Source organism: Rhinolophus sinicus, chromosome 7 (assembly GCF_057876585.1).
Source record: "Rhinolophus sinicus isolate RSI-liver-muscle chromosome 7, RSI-T2T, whole genome shotgun sequence".
Lineage (NCBI taxonomy): Eukaryota > Metazoa > Chordata > Mammalia > Chiroptera > Rhinolophidae > Rhinolophus > Rhinolophus sinicus.
In genome coordinates, this window is record NC_142507.1 from 430,167 (window position 1) to 452,582 (window position 22,416).

General features: G+C 42.5%; 1 protein-coding gene across 1 annotated transcript; it reads right to left on the reverse strand.

Annotated features, from left to right (window-relative positions):
* Nucleotides 1-2,405: 2,405 nt before the first annotated feature.
* Nucleotides 2,406-21,548, reverse strand: DECR1 (2,4-dienoyl-CoA reductase 1). Its single transcript, XM_019726242.3, has 10 exons — nucleotides 21,402-21,548; nucleotides 13,626-13,828; nucleotides 12,412-12,469; nucleotides 12,203-12,289; nucleotides 11,165-11,312; nucleotides 7,332-7,431; nucleotides 5,233-5,305; nucleotides 3,155-3,301; nucleotides 2,665-2,727; nucleotides 2,406-2,562 (listed from the first exon to the last, which is right to left on the reverse strand). Exons 1-10 carry the CDS (start codon nucleotides 21,450-21,452, stop codon nucleotides 2,503-2,505), a joined length of 990 nt encoding a protein of 329 aa, XP_019581801.1. The 5' UTR covers nucleotides 21,453-21,548; the 3' UTR covers nucleotides 2,406-2,502.
* Nucleotides 21,549-22,416: the final 868 nt, after the last annotated feature.

Below are 22,416 nucleotides of genomic sequence, written 5' to 3' on the forward strand. Positions count from 1 at the left end.
TTAATAATATTACTTCCAGGAATCTATCATAAGGAAAAAATTCCAAAGTCTAAAAATGCTTTATGCACAAAGATGTTCTTTACAGGATTATATATATTACACTGAAAAATCAAAAATAACCTAATTCCAACAATAAAGAAATAAAATATGATACATATAAGCAATGAAATATGAAAAAAACAGGATCTGAATTATCATGCAATTTCTGTAAGAGACTGTTAGCATAAGGACTGCTGCTTTACGGTTAAGACAGGGTTAACAGCCCTGGCAGCCCTGGGCTCAAGTTAGCCGGAGAACTGTTACTTTAAAGTCAGAGTAAGATTAACAGCCTTGAGCTTAAAACAACCTAATGGCCTAATTGTTAGTTCCAGGATGTGGGCATAGAGACCAGATGTTTTATCTCCTGATATGGAAGCTTTTGAAGCGTATCTATTGTAAACTCTTTGAAGCATAGCACAATCTGCACTCCCTAAGACTTTAGAAATCACAGAATGTCTTAGTTATGTGAGAATTGATGTCCATACTGTACTCCCTAAGACTTTAGTGATTACTAAGCACCTTAGAACTGCTATAAAAACCCTTAGCTTTGTAGGCTAGGGGTCCTTGTTAAAACCCGCTGTGTCGGGCAGAGATGGGGACCCCAGCTAGCTGGAAATAAACCTCGCTGTGTGACTTGCATTATCGTGTGTGTCTCTGTCTTTCTGAGGGGTGAAAGATTCCCGGACTTAACATTTCAACTTCAGGAAACATTGGGAAAAAACAATATTTATAGTTTTAGAAATGTGAACACTGAATATTAATTTCACCAAAAATAGGGATATAGATAAACTGGTAGAACAAGTGGAGGGGAAGAGGGTATATTCCAGAAAAAAACAAAAGCAGTGGAGACCTTCAGAGCAGGCGCTAGAGTAGTACTTTCCAGTGTAAATTATATAAACAAATTGCTTTCATAAAAATAAAACAGCAAAGGCTGAGAATAAATATATCAAGGTATTAACAGTTTTCTTGAGGAACTTAGCTTTTCATTTTTTCTATTATTTTGTTTTCTCACATTGTCTATGACAACCATGTCTTAAAAAGACTGGAGGGCCCACCTTTCATTTTTATGTTTTACATTCTACATGGTGTTTTTACTTGTTGCGTCTCACTTAATCCTCATAACAGCCCCATGAAGCAGATCTAATAATCCTGAATTTTATAAGGAAGAAAATAAGAAGTGATGAAATTCACACAAAGTCATTTATACAACTACTGGTATGTTTTTTCCCCTGACGATATGGACAGATGAGAGAGAAGCTAGGGTTAGTGTTAAAGGAATGGAGAGTGGGCATCTGCATTGCGAGTGTGAAAAAGGGTAAGACCTAAAAGGCGCGGTCAGAGCAGTGTACTGGGAATATCAAGGCCACTTATTCCTACAGCATTACCCATCTGTGCACACACTTAACTGTCAGCGTAACAAGGGTTTCCATGTAGGGCTTACAATGTATATGTGCCAACAGGACTAGGTTCACTGGCACATCTGCTCACGGGAGGGAGGATGGAAGCTGGTCTCCTCCTGGGGAGCTGGGCAGTGGGGGTGGTCATTCTGCTGAGAATGTTATGAGTGATTCCTTATAATATGTTATGAGTGAAAGCAAAATAGGCCTTTTTAAAAACAAGCTGAAAGTTACAGCTATATAGACTTGAGACTGTGGCTTTCTTATTATTTCATTCTCAGGGTGAATGAAATGATACACAAAAATATTGTATAAGCTCTGTGCATCTTCTCTACCCAGAGAAATCTATTCCTGTTTCAAAGTTGAGATGGGACACCATCGCCTAGATGGTCCTTAGTCTGCACTCTAGGGACAGGATAAGCTATTTCCTCCTGCACACTTTCACGCTGCTGGAATAGTATCTATCACAGTGCATCATAAATATTCATAGGTCTGTCTATCCTGACAGATAATGAGTTTCTAGAGGGCAGAGACTGTAGAGTATTCATGTTTTATGCTCAATACTAAATAAAATGCCTGGCTACAAAACAGGTCCTGGTAAAAAGGTGCTGGAATTAATGCTGAGCTATCCAAAGCTGCCAATTCCCAGGTACATGAAAAGGAAATGCCCTGGAAAGGCGGAGTCCATTACATCGCCCCTCACCCCTCTACATCCTTCCCTCCAGCTCCCATCACCACAGGCATGGCTTCATGTGTAACTCAAGTGTTACTCTGCCACTAAGATTCTCCCAACTTCTCCGCGTTCCCTTCCCTGCACTTCTGAGCTCTTTTTACTTCTATCAAAGCCTTCACTCGCTTCCCTCTGTTCTAGTTTTAAAATAATTTGGAAGGGCTGTGTTCCCATCTTATGTCTTTGAATATGCAATGTGCACCTACCACTGGCCTGGCACACAGCACACACTCAATGAATGATTGTTAATTAACAATTTATTAGACTTGAAAATATTCAAAAGATAGAGACAGTCTGTGTCATTTCCATGGTAACCAAGATGAAGGCCAGAGGGTCTTAGGAGCCTTTTGTCTTCCTGATCAGTCCTTCTATGGTGTCCCACTGTTCCTTGGTGACCTGACACAAAAAGAAAAGGTCAATCTAATGTTGTCTTTGCATGTTGTTAAAGGTTGGTATCCTAGATGCTAACATTATATTATCCTCACAAAGCAGCATTACCTTCTTCAGAGAGTTGAATTCACCCGAAATAAATACTTCCTCTCCACCATCAAATCTAATGACCTGAAAAAAATTAACAAACACTCTGAAACTAACTCCTTTTTAAAAGTTTCTGAACCATAAGCCACTTTCCAATCCTCACTGGATGGAATATATCTTTGGACTTTCAATCAAATCCCAAATTTTAAAGGCAAAACTGATGATGAAACCTACCTTGATTTATTCTCTTTAGAGTATTCTTTTCACCTTCTCTACAATTTCAAAATCTACCCAATCTTAAAGAGTAATTTTCACTTAATAAAATTAATTTATCAATCAATCCATTCCATAGGCTAAACAACATACATTAACATTTTGATATCATTCACAGTTAAACACATATTTTAAATCATATTTACATCCAACATGGTCAGGCAGCACTGGTTCCACAATAGGCCTCTGTACCCCAATTCCACCCTCCCTAAATGTGAAAAGGAATCACAGTACTTACTGCTCCATTAATCCAAGAAGCATAATCGCTACACAGGAAAGCAGCAAGATTTGCAAGTTCTTCCACAGTTCCCAGCCGACCACAGGGGATTCGGTCGATCAAGTCTCTCTCAAATGCTCCAGTGGGGTCAAGACGGCTAAAGGCACCCTTAGAAATTAAGACAGTAGTTACGTGGCTTTTTTTTTTTTAATGTAACCCCTCCTATTTAAGAAACAAATTTGCATAAAATTAGTGTTACTACTATGGCAGCCTTTGTAACCAACAGAATTCTGCCAAATTCTTCCACAGAACTTTAGCTCAAAACAGGTGATTTTACCTAATATGGACGTAAAAAAAAAAAATCACTGGAAAATGTAACCTTTTTAATCTTAGTTTCTTCATCTGTAAAATCAGGACACCAATCTCAGCTACCTCACACAATTGCTATAAGCATCAGATGAGAAAACGCATATGGAAATACTCTGAAATATGCACAAGCTCAGTGTGTGTGTGGGGGGCGCCTCTCCTTGGACTTAGCAAACACAGAAAAATTACTCAAGTAGGAAATATTTAAGAGGAAATTCCTTTTCTTTTCCATTCTTCTCAAATAATAGGAAAGGAAGAAAACAAGTGTGTAGTGATATAAATTCATGTAGATCCCAGACAGAGGAAAACCATAATTAAATCTGCAAACAGCTGCTGCCTTCTGCTGACAATGAAAAGGAGCAGAACAGGGTGGGTATGGACATCTACTGACGACCAAAACGCCTGGACTTTGCTGCACTAGAGCCTGGAAGTTGAGTGACAGCTGTCAAACAGCACCACCAGCTCCCCTGGGCAGGTGTGGGGTCACAGGGACAAAGTGTGGCAGCCGGTCCCCATCCTGCCCCATCTGTCAGCACTCTAAGAGTTTCTGCACTTGGGTTTCCTTTCATCTCTTTAAACTACCTGTTTGTTATTTGTGTACAAGTCACACCTCTATGCTAGCCTCCAAAGTCCTTGATGGCAAGCCCTCTGTCACAAACGATTCTTTCTCAGCACCTTTGCACACAGTAGGCACTCAATAAATATGGTAACTAAATAATGAAACACAGGTGATCTTCCCTAGATGTTGAGGTCCTAGAAAGAAGCGTCTGTGGCTACAGCGTCCTCTTCAGAGACTCCTTAGCACCTGCATGATGTATCCGGACATGCTTTCATTTTTCCATTTCTTTGACTCGACTCTATTTATTGCAGTGTCAAACCAGGAAGGTACTCAGTGACATTTCCCTCACTCACGTGGTTTTTCTTTCCATTTTCCACCCTTCAAACTGCTAACTAAATGAATACAGCTATTTTCATGTCACGATTTCACACCCAGGACTCCCTACCACCCACATGCTTCTTCGCAGTACCTCTCAATATGCTTCTACAACTGGAACAAGGTATAGACTTCACTAGGCTTTCAGAGCCACACCCTGGGTGGGACTGGAAATTCCTGCTTACCATGGGAAACAAAAGGATGTGTGAGGATGAAGTTATCTGGGGAAATGTGAGGGAGCAGAAGGTCTGGGGGCGTTCTGAACACTGTCTGTAATCGCACTGGTGACAATTGTGCGTATCTGTGAGGATTAGTGATTATAGATGAAGCATTTTTAATGAGATGTGAGTCAGGTGACATGCAACCTGAAAGGCATGGACGTGAGTCAAAGAAATGCTACCTATGGCAAGACAAAGCCTGGCTGATAAATTTCTTCAGCACTTCTTAAACTAAAACTACACACTCTCGTTATTTTTTAAAAAAGCATGTCAATCAAAGTAAGAATCTTTAAAATGTGGTAAAAATTAAGAACTATAAGACAAAACAGATTATTGAAACAAATTAGATAAAATGCCAAAATTAATGGCATAAAAGATCCTGGAAACAGACCTCCTGAGGCCGCAGAGCTGCCGCACTCCTACCTGCCGCCTAGTTTCTCAGATTGGATAACGGCAAAACCCTCTTTCTATCACCAAGGCTCAGGCGCCCGGAAAGTTCTACACACGACAGTCAGAGTACATCTGCCCGTGTTTCATTCCTTAATCACTCACAACGTGATAACAAGCCAAAGAACACTTACTTTGGTTTTTATGGGCCCCGGCTGGATCACATTGAATCGTATTCCGTATTTACCCCATTCAGCGGCAAGAGACCTAAAATGAAAATAAACATAGATTCCAAAATTCAGACCCTCTCTTAAAAATAATGACCACGCTTACTACATGCCAAAGACTACAACACACCTCCCCCCAGGTACTATTATTATCCCCGTTACAGACAAGGACACTGAGGCACAGAGGTTAAATCATAAATAGTATGGCTAGTGAGTCATCCTCAAGAGGCCCAGCTCCTGAGTTCGAGCCTCAGTCACTCTGCTGCACTGTCATTCACACTCTGATGCCCTTAATTACTATGCTGTTACACTGGAGAAGCAAGTCCAATGTCAATGAGTACGTATCTCTAGAGCAGGCATCACTACCTGGCTGGAAACAGGCGGGAAGCATGGCCCCCCACCCGTGCTCTGCAGTCAGCCCAGCATTTACAAGTTCAGTACGCCTTCATTATCGTGCACTGGGTTACGATGCTTGTGACACCACCGTGCTTTAATTAAGCGAGAGATGGGCTACATACATTTAAAACGTTGACCACATCCATGTTCAACTGGGCTTTTTTATTTTATTTTTAATTTTTAAAGTTTATTAGGGTGACAATTGTTAGTCAAGTTACACAGGTTTCAGGTGTGCAATTCTGTATTACATCATCTATATACCACATTGCGTGCTCACCACCCAAAGTCAGTTCTCCTTCCATCACCATATATGTGATCCTGTTTACCCTTATCTACAACTCCCCCCACCCTTTAACTAGGCTTTTTTAATACAATTGAACAGTGCTCAAAAGCAAACAGGAATCTAATGAAATCCTGCTAAATGCCCAGAAGCAAATGTAACACTTAAACAAATATGGAAACTTGAAGCAACCAGTTTGAAAAGCCTACCTGACAGACAGGCCTAACTTTATGATCTAAACTTATCTTAAGACTTTATGTTCGTATTATATTTGTGTGCCGGTACTTAATCTAGTTTCAAACAATGACTTAAGGTAAATTATAAGAACACAGTGCAAATGTGGAAGATAGATCATTTGAAAGTAAGAAAGGAAAAGAACCAAGGATATGGAAATATACAGGTACCAGGAATGGAGCTAATATCTAAATGTATGGTGACATTCCATAAAATTACAAGAAGCGAGTCACAAATTTGTCCCTCTTTCTATGATGCTACACAAAAAGGTGAGACAAGTCAGTTCCACCATGAACAGTGCCCATAAGAAAAAAGCAAGCCAATTTCTCAGGAAAAGCACATTGCTTCTGAGATGTGCTTTTCTAAGTGGGGCAAGTCTGTTCAGAAGACCACACGGAGCTGCGGCTTTCATTCTAAAGACCCATGGAAGTCCTGTCACGTTTTAGCGGGGAGTAGCATAAGCAGATACGTATGTTTAGAAAGGTGCCTCTGGTGGGAATGTAAATAAAAAAGAAAGAGGGAAGAGCCTGTTCGCAGAGAAGCATCGTAGGGTTACAGGAAGCCAGACCAGCACTGGTAAGAGCCTGCTTATAACACAGAGCGTGAAGGGCCAACGGGGAATAGATTCAAAAGGCACTCGTGCACCGCTGAGCCAAGGCCACCAGCCCTGGCCAGTGGTCACTGTGTTAGTCCCCCCAGGCCTACACCACAGGTACAACGGAAGGATGGACATGTGTTCGACAGAGGGCAGGGGTGGCACTAGTGCAGACACGTGGGAGAAGTACAGGCCATCGTCCGCTGCCGTCTGCAGCAGGCAGCCACTGGCCACTCGTGCTATGTAATTTTAACGTGAAGGTAACTAGAATCAGATCAAACTCAGTTTCTCCGTCCCAGGAGCCACAGACCAAGGATTCGACCACCACATGGCTGCCGGATGGTACAGACGCACAGAACATTTCTACCCCAGCACGAAGCCCCACTGGGCAGAGCTGCTGGCAACAAAGGGGACTCGGCCAGGAGGCAGGGTGCCTGTGTCCCGGGGAATCCAAACAAGTCTTTTACTTTTCTCCAGATGGAGCCTGGAGACAGGGGTGTCGTCCAGCGAGTGACCACAGCACACCGCGTGCCATTGGTACCAGGGATACGCAGCACTCACTTGTTCAGGGCTTCCACTCCTGCTTTGGCAGAAGCACTGGGCACTACAAAGCCCGACCCACTCTCGGCGTAGATGGTGGTGATAGCAAGGAATGCTGCCCCTGGAATTATGAAAGGACAGTGATTAAGGACACGGCTGAATATGACGTCGCTCTTAGCATATCCTTTTGGATAAGTCTCCTCGGGCAAGGGTAACAAAAGCAAAGATAAATAAGTGGGACTGCACTGACTAAAAAGTTTGGGCACAGCAAAGGAAACCACCAGCAAAACAAAAAGACAGCCTACTGAACAGGAGAAGTAAAGCCAATGACACACCTGACAAGGGAGTAACATCTAAAATATGTAAGAAATTCATATAACTCAACACCAAGAAAACAAATAATCCAATTAAAAAAATGGGCAGAGGACCTAAATAGGCGTTTCTCCAAAGAGGACATACAGATGGCTAACAGACATATGAAAAGATGCTCAATGTCATTAATCGTTAGAGAAATGCAAATCAAAACCACAATGAGATATCACCGCTCTCCTGTCAGAATGTCCATCATCAATGAATCAACAAACAAGTGCTGGCGAGGCTGTGGAGAAAAGCGAACCCTCGTGCATTGTCAGTGGGATTACAAATTGGTTCAGCCGCTATGGAAAACAGTATGGGGGTTCCTCAAAAAATTAAGAATAGACTTTATGACCCAGCAATTCCACTTCTGGGTGTTTATCCGAAGAAAACGAAAACACTCATTTGAAAAGATACATGCAGCCTGTGTTCACTGCAGCACTATTCACAATAGCCAAGATATGGAAGCAATCCAAGTGCCCATCAGTAGACGGCTGGTAAACAATATGTGGTACATTTATACAATGGAGTATTACTCGGCCATAAAGAGAATGAAATCTTACCATTTGCGACAACATGGATATTAGAGGATATTATGCTAAGTGAAATAAGTCAGACTGAGAAAGACAAATACCATGTGATCTCACTTATATGTGGAACCTAAAGAACAGAATAAACGAGAGAATAATACAGAAACAGACTCATAGATACAGAGAACATTTTGGTAGTTGCCAGAGAGGAGCAGTTTGGGGCTATGGGTGAGAAAGGTGAAAGGATTAAGAAGTACAAACTGCCAGTTATGAAAATAGTCATGGGGATGTAAAGTACAGCACAGGGAATGTAGTCAATGATATTTTAATAACCACGTGTATGTGTGGTGCCAGGTGGGGACTAGACATATTGTGGTCATCGCCTCGTAAGGTATATCACTTGTTTCTAGTGATCTAGGGATTGATGGAAAAAGTCAGTACCTACCCTGTCCATGTCCTTTGTGACTAGACTCTTAACTAAAACCCTGTATTAGTCTCTTAGTCCTTTATCATCGTGAGTTCTCTTTCTGACATTAGGTATTCTTTTCCACACTATTTACTAACGTTTGCATTTATACACGACGTCTGGTGATGGCTGGGTCTCAGCCTGGTATTTCCCACCCCCCTGGAAAGGGGCAGCCCTGCAAGTGCTGGACGAGCACGGCAAACTTTGGGCGTTTCCCTCCTCTCTGCTTTGCTGATTCTTGCTCATTTTCCATCAATGCTGCTTACCTTCACAATGTGCCCAACTGGGCTTCTCTGCCGACGCCAGCCACAGTTCTGGGGTCCTCAGTCATCGTCCGTCTTGGCACGCACATCGTCACCAAGTCCTGCCCCCAACAGCGAGTGTCTGTCCCTCTGCTGCTCACACCCTCCCCTTCTCTAGTTTGGCCGTCCCTGCTGTCACCTGGCCTGCCTTCCTGCACGGCTGACCACCTGCCCTGCTCCTGATCGCAGGTTACAGACTGCTGCCTGGATGGACCCCCAGGTTTACACACTTGGACAGACCTCAGAGGTCATTATAGCTGATCCCTCGGCTGTCGCTCCAACCACAGATCAGACCCCAGTCGAGGGCCTGGGTCCCTCACCCTGTCAGGTCACCGCATCAATAACTGACAGGACTCCTGGAGAGTACAAACTGGCTTCCATCTTTTAAATTAGCTAATATATTTTTAATGAAACCCATAGAATTTTAATCCAATGTGACGAATAAAATAGATCAAAGTCTATGTTAAAATGAAAGACAATAATGAGAGAAGAAGGAAGAGTCAGACAGACAGCAGGGTCGCAGGGATGGGCAGAGGAAGAAGCAAGTGAGGCAAGAAACATAAAGTGGTAAGAGAGACGGTGATGAAGAGAGAAATCAAGAACCAAGTGATGAGTTGACAGCGAGACAGAGAAACGGGTGAGAGCTGTGGAGAGAGAGGCAGAGGCAGAGGGAGGAGCAGAGGTGCAGAGACCAAGGAACTTGGGTGGAGAAGTAGAGGGGAGTCAGCCCGCTTCTGCCTCCCCTGCCCATCACCCACCCTTTTGAAGAAACAAAATAAAAAAAAAAAGTCACGCCGACTCCAATCTAAATCATATCCCCTCTGCTGTGCTTGGAAGGAGGGGCCTGGGTTTTAACCTCTGAACACGGGGAGAAAGGGTTCAGGTTCCAGCACTCACAGTGGCACTGTCGCCATACCCTCTCAGGTGGCACTGAACAAGAAGCTGAATGCGGTGAGGCAAAGGCTTTGAAGCAGAGGAAGGAGGCTGGCCAGCCCGACGCCGCCTCCCTGGCCCAAGCTCCGAAGGGCGTCCTTCAGGGAACAGAAGGGTCCTGGCTTCTGAGAGAACACCCCTTCCTTCAGGCACAGTCCTGTCCACCTGTCAGTGGGCCGTGAGCACAGGCTGGGGCTCGAGCATCACTGTGTGTCATGAACAAATGCACCGTCCTGGATGTGCACGTTCCTTCATGCCCACTATTTACGGCATGTGCGGTTTCATCCAGAGGTTTGTGCATAGTCCTGGGCAAAACTGTCATCCTAGTCACCTCCTCTAAATCTACTCTCCCTCCTGGGTCCTCGTCCAGACGCCCCCAGCTCAGAAGCCTCTCATCTGACAGTAAGGTATAATATCCTACCTTCTCAGGGTCCTGATTTATTCCTCCTGCCACCCAGCCACTCGCCAGAAGAGAAACCAATACATCCTGAATGGCCTGCTAATCTTCTCCACCCCCACAATGGAGTCAGTAACCTTTCCAGTTAGTCACACTCTTCAGGAGACACTGTTGATAAATCCACAAGGACATACCGTTTCCCCGAAAATCAGACCTGGCTGGACCATCAGCTCTAATGTGTCTTTTGGAGCAAACATTAATATAAGACCCAATATTTATACCATATTATATTAAATTATTTATATAATATAACATATTTATATATATTATTTATATAATATAATATGTTTATATATATATGTTTAATATAATTTGTTTATATAATATAATATATCTGATATTATAGTAAAATAAAACCAGGTCTTATATTAATGTTTGCTCCAAAAGACACATTAGAGCTGATGGTCCGGCTGGGTCTTATTTTCAGGGAAACATGGTAACTGCCATTTCCTTCAGAACCCACACCGTTTCCCACAGTGGTACTGGGAACATTTCCATCACCGTAGCCCAGCCTCCTGTCATGTCTACCTCTCCCTCCCGAGTCCGGACATGCATACGTCCTCACCCTCTCCTTCTCTACACCTGATCTCTGGCAGTCACCTCAGGGAGGGGTGGTCACCCCTGTGCTGGATTCCCAGTGGTCCTGAAACATACTGATCACTGCTCGTGCCACAGTGCACGGTAATTCCTGAAGTGTCGTTCCCATCAGAGACCATGAGTTGTTCATGTCACCAGCTCCAGTCAGGATCCCAGGGTCATGCATAGAACCCGCACACTGCAGGGACCCAACAGGGGCAGGAGAACAAACCCACCTTTCTGTGCTTTAATTAGTTGCTTTCCAATTTCCAGTGTCACGAAGGCCGTGCCATTCAGCACTATGTCGGTTATGGTCTTCCACGCGTTGGAAGAGAGTCTTTCCGTGGGAGAAATAAAATTTCCTGCTGCATTGTTTATCACGATCTAATGAAAGCAAATGGGAGTCACAGAAACTTTTAGACAAGGGGCCACATTCTCCCTCGGAGGCTCTTAGTTCTGAAATTTAGGAAGCTGAAGTTCAGTCTGCCATGAAAGGACCGTAAGACTTGGTGCAGATTTACTTTGTTTGAGCCTGCGAAAATCTACATTATTGACCAAATTTCAGATTCCTAATTCTTTTCTCAAAATCAGGGTAGAGCCTATTATTGAGAACAGAAATACAGAGGAAGCCTACGTACCATGTGACTACGCGGTCTTTCAAGCAATCTCAATTAAAATGCCCTTAGTCTGTGTCATTTTGGCTTAACTTACCCAATGAAACTCTTGGCTGATGACCTGTGTCTTCACTACCAATAAAGATCCCGCTTAGTTCTACAGAAGATTCCATATTATGGCTCTCTGAAAGTATCTGTCACATACAAAAGCGCTGTCTTTGTGACTACTGGAGGAAATGGCTTCTTTCTACAATGTGAACCTAACAAAGCAGAAGCCCCAGGCATATCGCAGGTCTTAAATAAGGAGAAATCTGGACTTTCTTGCCGGTTCTTTGCGTGTATTTTTCTCCATGGAGAGATACTGGAGTTATTAGGAAATGCCGAGAGCATGACTCGTTTAAACCAGATCCTATGCTCTTGGATAACTGTTCTTCTTAGTTCACAGTCTTATCAACTCAAGTGAAATCCAGTTTGTTCTGTGTGAGTGTAAATGCGTTTTTTAAATACTCCTGAACGATGGCACAGCTGGCTGTTCTAATCTGTTCCCTGTGGCAGAGCTGGCCACTTGCCAGGGGCAGGGAGCTGGTGCTTCTCCCCGCGGCTCCACAGGGTGTATACATGGTGGGTTACCAGTGCTATGCCCCGCACAGCGACACTCACATCGGGAAGGCCCGCGATGCTGATCAGCTCAGACACTGCGCTGTGAACCCTGTCGGGGTCCCTCACGTCACACTGGATGGCATGAACCTGCAAAATAACAAAGACAAAGGGAGCCTACGTTTTCCAACTTCCCAAACCAAAAGCATGAGTGGATTATGTCAGCAGGTTACGACTCCCAAATCTGAATTCAATCACTGTTTTTAATGTACCTTATTTCCAGTTTGAGAAGAAATCTGTTCTGCAGTAGCTTTCAAAACATCAATCTTTCTAGAAATAAACACATAGTACTTTGCTTGAGTTCTGAAATGATGTCATATATTTTTTCTTTTTAATTCTATAAATTAAAAATCTATAAAGAGATGCATTTTTTAGAAAATACAAATTATATCTACAAATAAATCAGTTCGAATGAATTCATTTTGTAAAAGTTAGTTTCAAATGGCTTCTATGTATGATACTAATGTACTAAATTATTTACATTTAAACCAGTTGTTTTATGTCTACTCGGAGATTAAAATTATTTCCCTTAATTACAATCATTTCTATGTGTTCCCTTGCCCAAACCTGCTTTGGAAAGAAAACACATTAATGGTATAATGTAACCTTATGTTATACTATATAAAATCTATGATAGCAGATTTTAGACCAAATTAATCGATATAAATGCATTATATGCATTCAGAACCTCATACTCTTGAAAGAAACATAAAAAATAAACCATGAGTATAAGTTATATAATGTTACATAAAAATAATATTTTAACACTCTTAAAAACATTATAACATAAAAATGAAAAATATTCTGGCCAATTTTGCATTAAAGGAAACGTGAAAGAAAATCCTTGGTCCCTTGTAACTTACCTAATGACCTGCCATTCAGATTAATACCTACCTATTTAAAATTTTTATACTACTCAAAATTGAAGGAAGCGTACATTTTTTTGACCAGTCTCTGAAGCTCTAGAGTCTAGACTATAGAGACCAGGATATGCCTCAGCAAGAAGTCCTTCCACGTGGTCTTACCCTTCCTACATTCATCACAACAAAAGATGTTTTGCAGTATCTGCCCATTTTATAGAAAATGGAAGGATTACATCCCTTTCCTTGAACCCTTGAACAAGGCTATGTACTAAAGCAGTAACTACAATCACCCCACTGAGAACAAAGCAGCCTCAGTGTAGAACTTTTTAACTTCATCTCCAGGTAGAAAAAAAATTCTATCACTGCGTTTGGGAAATGTACTCCATAGTCAGTCATTAATTTTTCTCACCACAAATTATAGCTGATTTTTCCAAGGAGATTTAAATAATCTAAGGCGATTTCATAGAAGATTACGATGCAAATCAAACAAGTCTGGCACACAGTTTTCAATCTCGAGGCACAGAGTTGTTTCGTAACAGACTCTCGCAGGTGGAGAGACTTACCGGCTGGCGATCACACACTGTGCACCCAGGCTGGACAGGAGAGTGGTCATTCCTTTTCCCAGGCCAGTGCCTCCCCCGGTAATGAATGCCACTTTGCCTTGAAAACTATTCGGTGGTAGCATCGCTTTTTGAAGGGGTGGAAAGAACTTAGACTGAAAAGCGTCACTGTTTTGATACAATATTTTCGTTCCATAACTGAAAAACTAAAAGCAGGGAAAAAACAAACAAAATACCCCATGAAATTTGCATACATGTATTCCCACAAGAGATGAATTTCAAAAAACTTACTCTTGAATTTCACAGTATTCAAATTCTTGGATGAATACAAATTCCCTATAAATATATTAGTATTGTATTTAATCAATTATCATTCTTTTTCTATTAGAATGTTAAGTGACATAGTGGAATGGGTAAAAGCACAGCTTTGGAAGAATTTCTCCCCAGTTGTATGACCTTCAGCCAGTCATTTAACCTCTCTGTGACTTAGTTTCTTCTACAAATGGAAATAATAACAGAATCTTCTCCACAGGATGTTGTGATTACATGAGCTAATTTAAGTAAAATACCTTCAACATTGTTTAGCACATACTAAGCATTCTATAAATGCTACTAGCTTTATTATTTGCAGGTGTTTTACTTAAATTTAACTTAAAAGTAACATAAAGCATATTTGTCTTTTAATAAGAATATCTTGGATAAATATTACATCCCATCTTTGAATCATTGAAGAAAATCATAAAGTTCTTTAAAAGTTTTATTAAATCAAATGCCTCTTCCAATGCTGACTTCTGGATGATAAATTTAGAAACGATAAACTGTTATATTTAAAATGGGGGAGGGGGGTCAAACCATTCTGAACTGAAAAATATTTGTACTCCCCTATCTTAGATTTTACGGCTTACACTCTCATATTACTTGTGAAAATCACTGCCGTTCTCACCCATTTCAGTGTTGAGCATAATAACAAACTATATTCATTAAGAACATACCATATGTTAAACTGACTACTTTTCCTCACCCCATGAAATAGGTACCATTTTTACCCCATTGTACGGGAGGGGCCTAGAGAAGTTAAACATATTGACAGTTGCAGAACCAAGAAGATTCAAACATGAGGTCCCCTTGCGCATCGCCTGTCTCTACTCACTGAGCCCCTACTGAGCTTAAGGACCACACCAGCGGTGTGTGATATTCCTCGTCTGGTCATGGTTGCAAAATTTGAACCCCAGAATCTATCCTTTCCTGCTACAGTAGCCCTGCAAGCCAAGTGGGCCACCCTAAGGAAATAGTTAGAGATGTGATCAATGATTTAGCGTAAGGCTGTTCATCAAATAGAACTTGCACAAGAAAACGTTTATATTAAGTGAAAAAAGAAATATGCAGTATGTTCTTCACTGTAAATAAAAACATATTCTTAGAAGAAATACTAGAAGGAAAGAATACCAGGAAGCAGTAGTAAATTCACTATTTACAGCGTACCAAGGTCGACTCGACTTCTAATTCAGGACCTCACAACAACCCTCTAAATTCTGTTGTTACCCCTATTTTACAGACAGGGAAACTGAAGCACAGAAAGGTCAAGTTACCAAAATTTAATGACAATTAATAATAAGAAGCCAAGACTTGACTCAGATCCAAGGCGTCTGACTTCCAAATCCTCCATTGCCTCAGTTACATCTCTAGGTGATGGGATTTCGATGATTATTTGCTTATTATTTGTTGGTTTGGCTTTTAGTATTTTCAAAATCTATTCAGTAAGTGTAATTTGATTTCCTAATCAGGAAAAAAATGTTACTAAAAGACACAATTTGAGAACACATATAAAATAACTAGAGAAGATAAATCTGCAAATCCAGTTATACTTCACGCGGGTTATCTTATTTCCTTTAGCTTCCTGTCGCCAGGGCATTCTTTTTGTATCCTTTTGCCAAAGCATGAAATCCAAGCAGCCTACAGTAATCTTCCTCCACCTAAATGTCAGTTTTACGTGAGGCTGCTACTGCCTCCAGAACTACTGTGAGGATGATGAATGGGAGGACTTGCACGAGTGGGCTGGAGAGTTTGTCATTACCAAGTAATAACGGAAAAACGTGTTATTATTTTCCTAAGGCTCTAGGTTGACTTTTTACTTATTTAGTGTCGATTTGTGCAGGGAATTTGATGTGGTGCTTTGTGAAAGATAAATTAAGCAAGACATTTGCATACAGATTCCTTTTTAAATTTATTTTAAAACATTTCTCAATCTTGTAACTGGGAGATGAAAGGCTATAAAGGTAAAAATAATCACATTTAATAGAACTTCCTAATAAGTTTAACAGATCACAACACAGCACAGTCTCACCCACTGTGTCTGATCTGATGTGATTCATACCGATCTTATGACTCCCTTTCCCCACCAGAGAAAAGTGAGGAAATTGATATGCTGTTTGAATTCACATTACCTTCTGATAATTCACAGCACATATGCTGCAGAATATTCCATTCGAGCCACTGTCTGCCTAAAAGCAAGTTGTTCATTTCAGCATTAAGACCCACAGAGATAAACAGACCTCACACACTTTACTGTATCCAACCTTCTATTTCTACAAAGAAGGATCCTGAATAAGCTGAGAGAGGATTTTGGTCGTTTTCATTTGAGTCATAAAAAGCAGATACAAAATAAGCTTCTAGAGATTTTCAAATCTTTCTTTGTGGTTTTTTTCTTGCTATAAGTTGTTTCTGAAAATTGAAGTAACACCTTTCATGTCAAATTGATTTCTCTGGAGGTCTTTAAACTCTCTAAAATTCTTAAAACGAGTCTTCCAATTTTGGCAAGTATTTTTTAGTTATAAGTTCTAAAATTTCCCAGAAAAAAAAGTTAGCTATCGTCTGCCTCCCCTCTATACTCAGCATGTGTGCCTGCATCATAGCACCTAAACTAATTCTAACCCTCGAAATGGCAACTCTGATGAGGGCGAGGACAGAGCTGAAAAAGATTTACTCCTAAGTTACTTAGTACTTGGCTAGTCTCGAATGTCTAGAACAAACATGTAAAACAGACGCTAGCCAAATACATCCTACACTAAACGTGTTTGAGGCCTGCCCACTCTTTTTACAAATTTGAGCCAACATTTCGATACTGAGAAATTCAGATAAAAAGGAGAGGCTCTACCAACACCCAGGTGCACCTTCTACCCAGCTGAGTCCGCGCCCCTTAAAGACGAGGGTGGAACTCTGGCCAGCGCTCACACGTGCAGTGCACCTGGTCACTGGGTGGCCTCCTTCAGGGACGTGAGGCATGTGTGTGATTCCCTGTTTAAATACAACCCAAGACACCATTACAAAAACAGAAACAGCAACAACCCACAGTATGTTGTTGTACCAGAGAATATTCTGAAGTTTCATGTAAAACAAATTTCTATAAAAATAACTGGTGAATGCGCAGGTATATTATTAAGAAAATCCTGTTTCAAATTTGTAAAAATCACGTAATAACAGACCGCCATATGGAAGCTGTGGATCTAAGTAAGTCAATATTTAAGTAACTCTTAGCTTGGCTATTTCACTCACCGTCATCGCCACTGTGGACGGGGCGCCCACATTACAATCCCATCCCTCAAACACACGCATACCCTCCTGATTTAAACCTACAGAATGTAAGCTCGTTAGCGTAGCATTCAAGCTGTGGACACGGTGGCCTCAGGCCCCCTTCAGCAGGTCCCCCACTTGGGGTATAACCTGTGCTCCACGCCCAGCAATCCTGAAACTTGCCAAGCCCTTTCACTTCTGACCTCTGCTCTGCTTTCTCTTCAGCCTGAAACACCCACTTTCTTTCTCAACACAGCAGAATCAGCCTTCAAAACCAAACCAAACTGTCAGAAACTCTGTGGACACTTAAACAGATACCTCTGTAAAACATGGGCCCAGCGACCTCCTCCCTCCACCATGGCAGGCTTCCATGGGGGAACGGGGATACCAGGAAGGCAGAAACCAATCAGGGCATATCCACGTAAATCTAATAAGAGAAGCTAGAAACTGACTGGCTTTATGTAAACATGCTACATCTATACTGTTTATTCAATCACTCAACAAATATTTGTTGAATACCAACAATGTGAGGCATTATATGCTAAGGGAAAATCCAAGGTAGGAAAACACATGTAAAATGCTCCCGTTTGTGTGGGTTTTTAACGAGGTCATCTTCATACATATGTTGATATTTGCACAGACATTGTTGGAAGGATCCACCAGAAACTATTCATAGCAATATCTCTCGGGAGAGGCACTTACTGTATTGTCACTGCGTATCCTTTTATACTGTTGAATGTTTGACATGTTCATAAACTAACTTTTCATTAAAAATAGTTAACACAAAACCAATTCACACATACAAGCACACAATGTAGCAAGCGTACAGAGGAAAACAAAGTTTATAGCGAGAAGGAAGCTGGCATAGAATCAGTGTCATGATAAGGACATACACCCTATTTGAAACGCGAGGACTCTATATTCCACACTCAGGTCTGAGCTTTCTTTATAAAGAACATGAAGTATTACCATATCTATTTTGGGGGCGTTTCTAAGTACCTGTTGGTTTAGGTCAAAATGAGTACCTTTTTTAGATCAAGTTCACCTCTACTCAAATTCACATAAGAAGCCTTAACTGTCACATAAACATGTCAGTGTGGTAAAGGCCGGACAATTTTATTTTTCACAGGATGACTCTGAAAAACGCACATCATCATCTTTGTGTTCCCAAAGCAACTCAATAGTCCGTGCACACTGTCAGCCTCCAAAACGACTTCCCAACTAATCATGTCCAGTTGCTACAAGGCAGCGTCTGTGCCACGCATGTGTTTCTGTCAATGCCCAACCACTGCCAGGGCAGCAGCAGACGCGGTTCACAGCTGGAGGCATCTGCAAATATGAGGGGTGGTTGGACGGGACACTACTGATGCCCCACAGCAGAAAAGGACGGTCCTGCAGAATGAGGGACTGTCCCACCCACTAATACTAACAGTTTGTAAACTTTGCAAGAACTGAAGAACCCAGACTCTCCAGTCCAGGGCTTGTGGGAGGCCACATGCAGCTCCCCCAGTGCCTGTGTAGGTGGCTGAGCACCTCCCCCTGTTCAGCTCAAATTGGGCACTGCAGCGGCCACCGACATCCAAGCTTCTGCGGGACACAGATCTCGTTGCCACAGCAACTTGCAGGGACGGCTGAGCAAATATAAAAGAAGTGAGCTGGACTCCAGGCTCCAGTGGCCAGGCTGAGTCGTTCAGCTGTTGCCAGCGGCAAGACACGAATTGCACTTTGAGGAATGACACATCTTATGGCAATGAACGAGGCCTTAAAAAGTAGTTGCTTTGTGCTACCAGGTGTACTCCTGTTTTGTTAGTTATCTCTCTGCAGTTAGATGAGGACCAAACTGATGCTTCGCCAGGGGTACACGACAAAGGGAGATGAAAGCAAAGCGGTAAATCGGCAGGCGATTTGAAACTTTCACCTGAGGTCCTCACTCCCGCTTGCCTCGCTCACATCTTTGCTTACCGATCCCTATCACGTTAGCCAAAACTGATGTGACTCTTTTTTTGAGCCAAGAGTTCTTGAAAAGCGTTCATTTTGATTTGCGATTTTGTTTATATGAGAAAGCAGCAGTAAACAAACGAGATGAAAATCCTTGGCTCCAGGAAGCTTCTAATTTGCAACTTGAAATTGAGTAATTAATTTCATAGGCTTTCCAGATACAGGGAGGTGGGAGGGAATCCAGCTAGCCTTACCCTTCTCCCTGAGCATATTCAGTGTCAAAAGACAATGACCCAATGCTGATTACGTTCTAAGGGGAAAATAAATGGGATACATCCAAGCAAAATTATGCCCATCCGCCCATCCACTTACCAGCACAGAGCCCTGGAATGGCAATCGCCAGATGTAAAGCCTATTTATTTCTGGGTGGCCATTGCATGGTCATGTGTTACTTTGTTTTTTTAACTGTTATTACCTGAATTCATAGTGACTGGGTATCATTTTTATAAAAATAGTAAAGTGATTACTATTGATAAAAACAAAAGAAGCTTGGAATGTGCACCAGAGATATCAAAGAATGAATCTACAAAAGGAAGAATGATAAATTTAAAAAAAGTTTCATAAAGTAAACTTAACCTTACTACACGACATGAATCCTGGTATTTCCTATTCTATTACAGTTTAGTTTTCTTAAACTCATTTTGCTCCATTAAACTGCTTTTAAGGTCCACTCATGGGTCATCATCCCTAGCTTGAAAAAATGCATGATGCTATTAGCGCATTGATGGCAGAAATACCTTTTTCAACCAAGAATTGCCAGAGTGCCCAACACTTACTAAGCACTTAATTAGCATCTCCTGATAAACAACTGAATGAGTGAATGTTTTCCTCAGTAGAACTGAGAGCAACTTGAGAGCAGGGTTTTTTTAAATCTTCACATCCCCAGGGCCAGGCACAGAGCCAGTTCTGAATGTTTGTATTGAACTGAGGCTATATCACGTCTCAAATGAATTATGTGACAAAGGAAACACTGATCTTGGCTCTTGGTACAAAAGTATTCACATTAGGGATTTTGACTGTAACATCTTGTGCTTGTGCCCAGAAACATGATGTTCCCTGAAGCCTTGTCTTCTCCCAGGGGTTCAAGCCCAGCCTGCACACACCAGGAAGCCCAACACCATAAGCGGGCCTCTGCCTCAAACCCGTCCTGTGTTTTTAAGCAAAGCAATTTCAAAATTGTCAGATTACAGTGACTTTCTAAACAAGCCGATTTTCTCCCACTAAACCTGTTGTCTAATGGTGTCAGAAGAGCTGGGATGCAGTCTGTGTGACTTGATCACTGTGATCCTAATAATCTGTGTTAGTCTGAAGACTTTTCTACCCCACAGAGCTGTTGTCGGTTCGAAATGAGAAAGCCCTCTGAGAAGGGATCAGAAAACAGGCTTCTCTTACAATGACCTGTAACCTAAAATAACCCACAGCCTTGAACAAATATGATTTTTGAAGAGCAAGTTTTCTTACTTGAGAGACTCACCATACCATTTCCTTGAGTTCACCTTTGGAATTTGTCCATAGTTTTCAAAAAAGGACAGCAGGGCATCCATTCTATCAAACTGTAAAAAGTTTTTTTCACAGTTGGCAGATTACGTTTTGTACCTGGCTAAGGAAATTGTGCTTTTGGGTTTAGTTGAGTGTACTGGATTTTTTAATGTAGTTCGGGAGAGGAGCTATATTGGATATTATTGCCTGTCACTTTTCTTTCGTCCCGTCTGCAGCTGTGTGCACTTACAACACAAACTTTGTCTCAATTTGGTCCAGCATGGAGATGCTGACAGGAGCATAGAGGTATGGAGGAGACAGAGGTGGGAGCCGCCCCAGGCGCGTCCACCAGCACGACCTCCAGGGCCGGGTGTCCAGACAGCGGGGTGTTGTTTTTCTTTTACGTGCATCTGTTTATTAACGTTTAACTGCACAGCTGGGACAAGAACGAGTTTCCCTCCTAAAAAAGGGCCGCAGATAAGGCCAATGCGCCCCCAGCCCTTTCCCGCCCCTCATAGGGCCGCGTGCGCACGGTCCCCTTTCTCCCAGTTTGCACTGCTGGGAGCGTGACACCTCTGAGGACCGCGGCGTGCCCTCGTCCCCCCACCCCACCCCCACCCGCGCCCGGGTCGCCCTCTCCTCTCTCGGACCTCGCTCCCCGCGCCCGGGACCTCCGTCCACTCGCAGGGTGCGCGCCGGACCCGAGCACCTGCCCCTCCAGCGCCGCCTTACCCGCCGAGGACAGCGGCCTGGAGCAAAGGACACCCAACCAAGCAGCGCCATGGCGACCGGAGAAAGCAGCCGGGACACGCCAGGGGCACTGCAGCGGGGGCGGGGGCGAGGCCTGGGGCGGAGTCTGAGGCGTGGCTTGGAGTGGAGCTGGGGGTGTGGCTTGGAACGGGGCGGGGTCGAGGGCGCGGCTGGGAGACGACAGGGCCTGGGGGTTGGTAGACCTGTTGGCCAGACCCCACGGGCCCCCGACTCTGAGCTGGGCTCTGCGCGCTGGACCTTCTCAGGCTCCCGCTCGGTCTCCTTTGTGATTCCCGGTGTTGTGCGGGCGGGTCGGCGGTGTCCTCGTCTGGTGCTGTGCCCGACAGTGACGAAGGCACTGGCAGGCGCGCATTGTAGCTCGGGGGCGCGGCCAGAACCCTCCTCAGGCTTCTGCCAAGCAGCCTGGATTCACAACAATCCGCGTGTATATTGGAGGCGGTTGTGAGACATGTATATATACTCCAGAAGAGTAAGAAGAAAACCCGTACAAATTGTTGGTTTCCAACAAATCAGTGAAATTTGGGGATTCCAGGGTCCAGGGCATACTTTTCTTGCTCTAATAAAAATTTGTTTATTTCTTGATCATGTTTTATTTATTTTACTTTCACATTTAGATCTATGATCCGTCTGGAAATGATTTTTTTTGTCTGTGAGACACAGGATCATTTCTTCTGTAGTATTAACCAATATCTCCAGGATTATTTTTTGGGAAAAAAGAAAACAACCTTTCTATCATTGCTGCGTAGTATTACGTTTGAAAAATCAAATTACCTTATATGTGTGGATATTTTTCAGTCTTTCTATTTTGACCCATTTGTCTATTTTCTAACCTTGTGCCAATAGAACACTGATTTAATAACCATAACTTTATAATACATTTTGATATCTGGTAGTTTAAGTACTCCAGCTTTGCTCTTCAAAATTGCCTTGGCTATTTTCAGTCTGTGCATTTCCATATATATTTCAGAATCTGCTT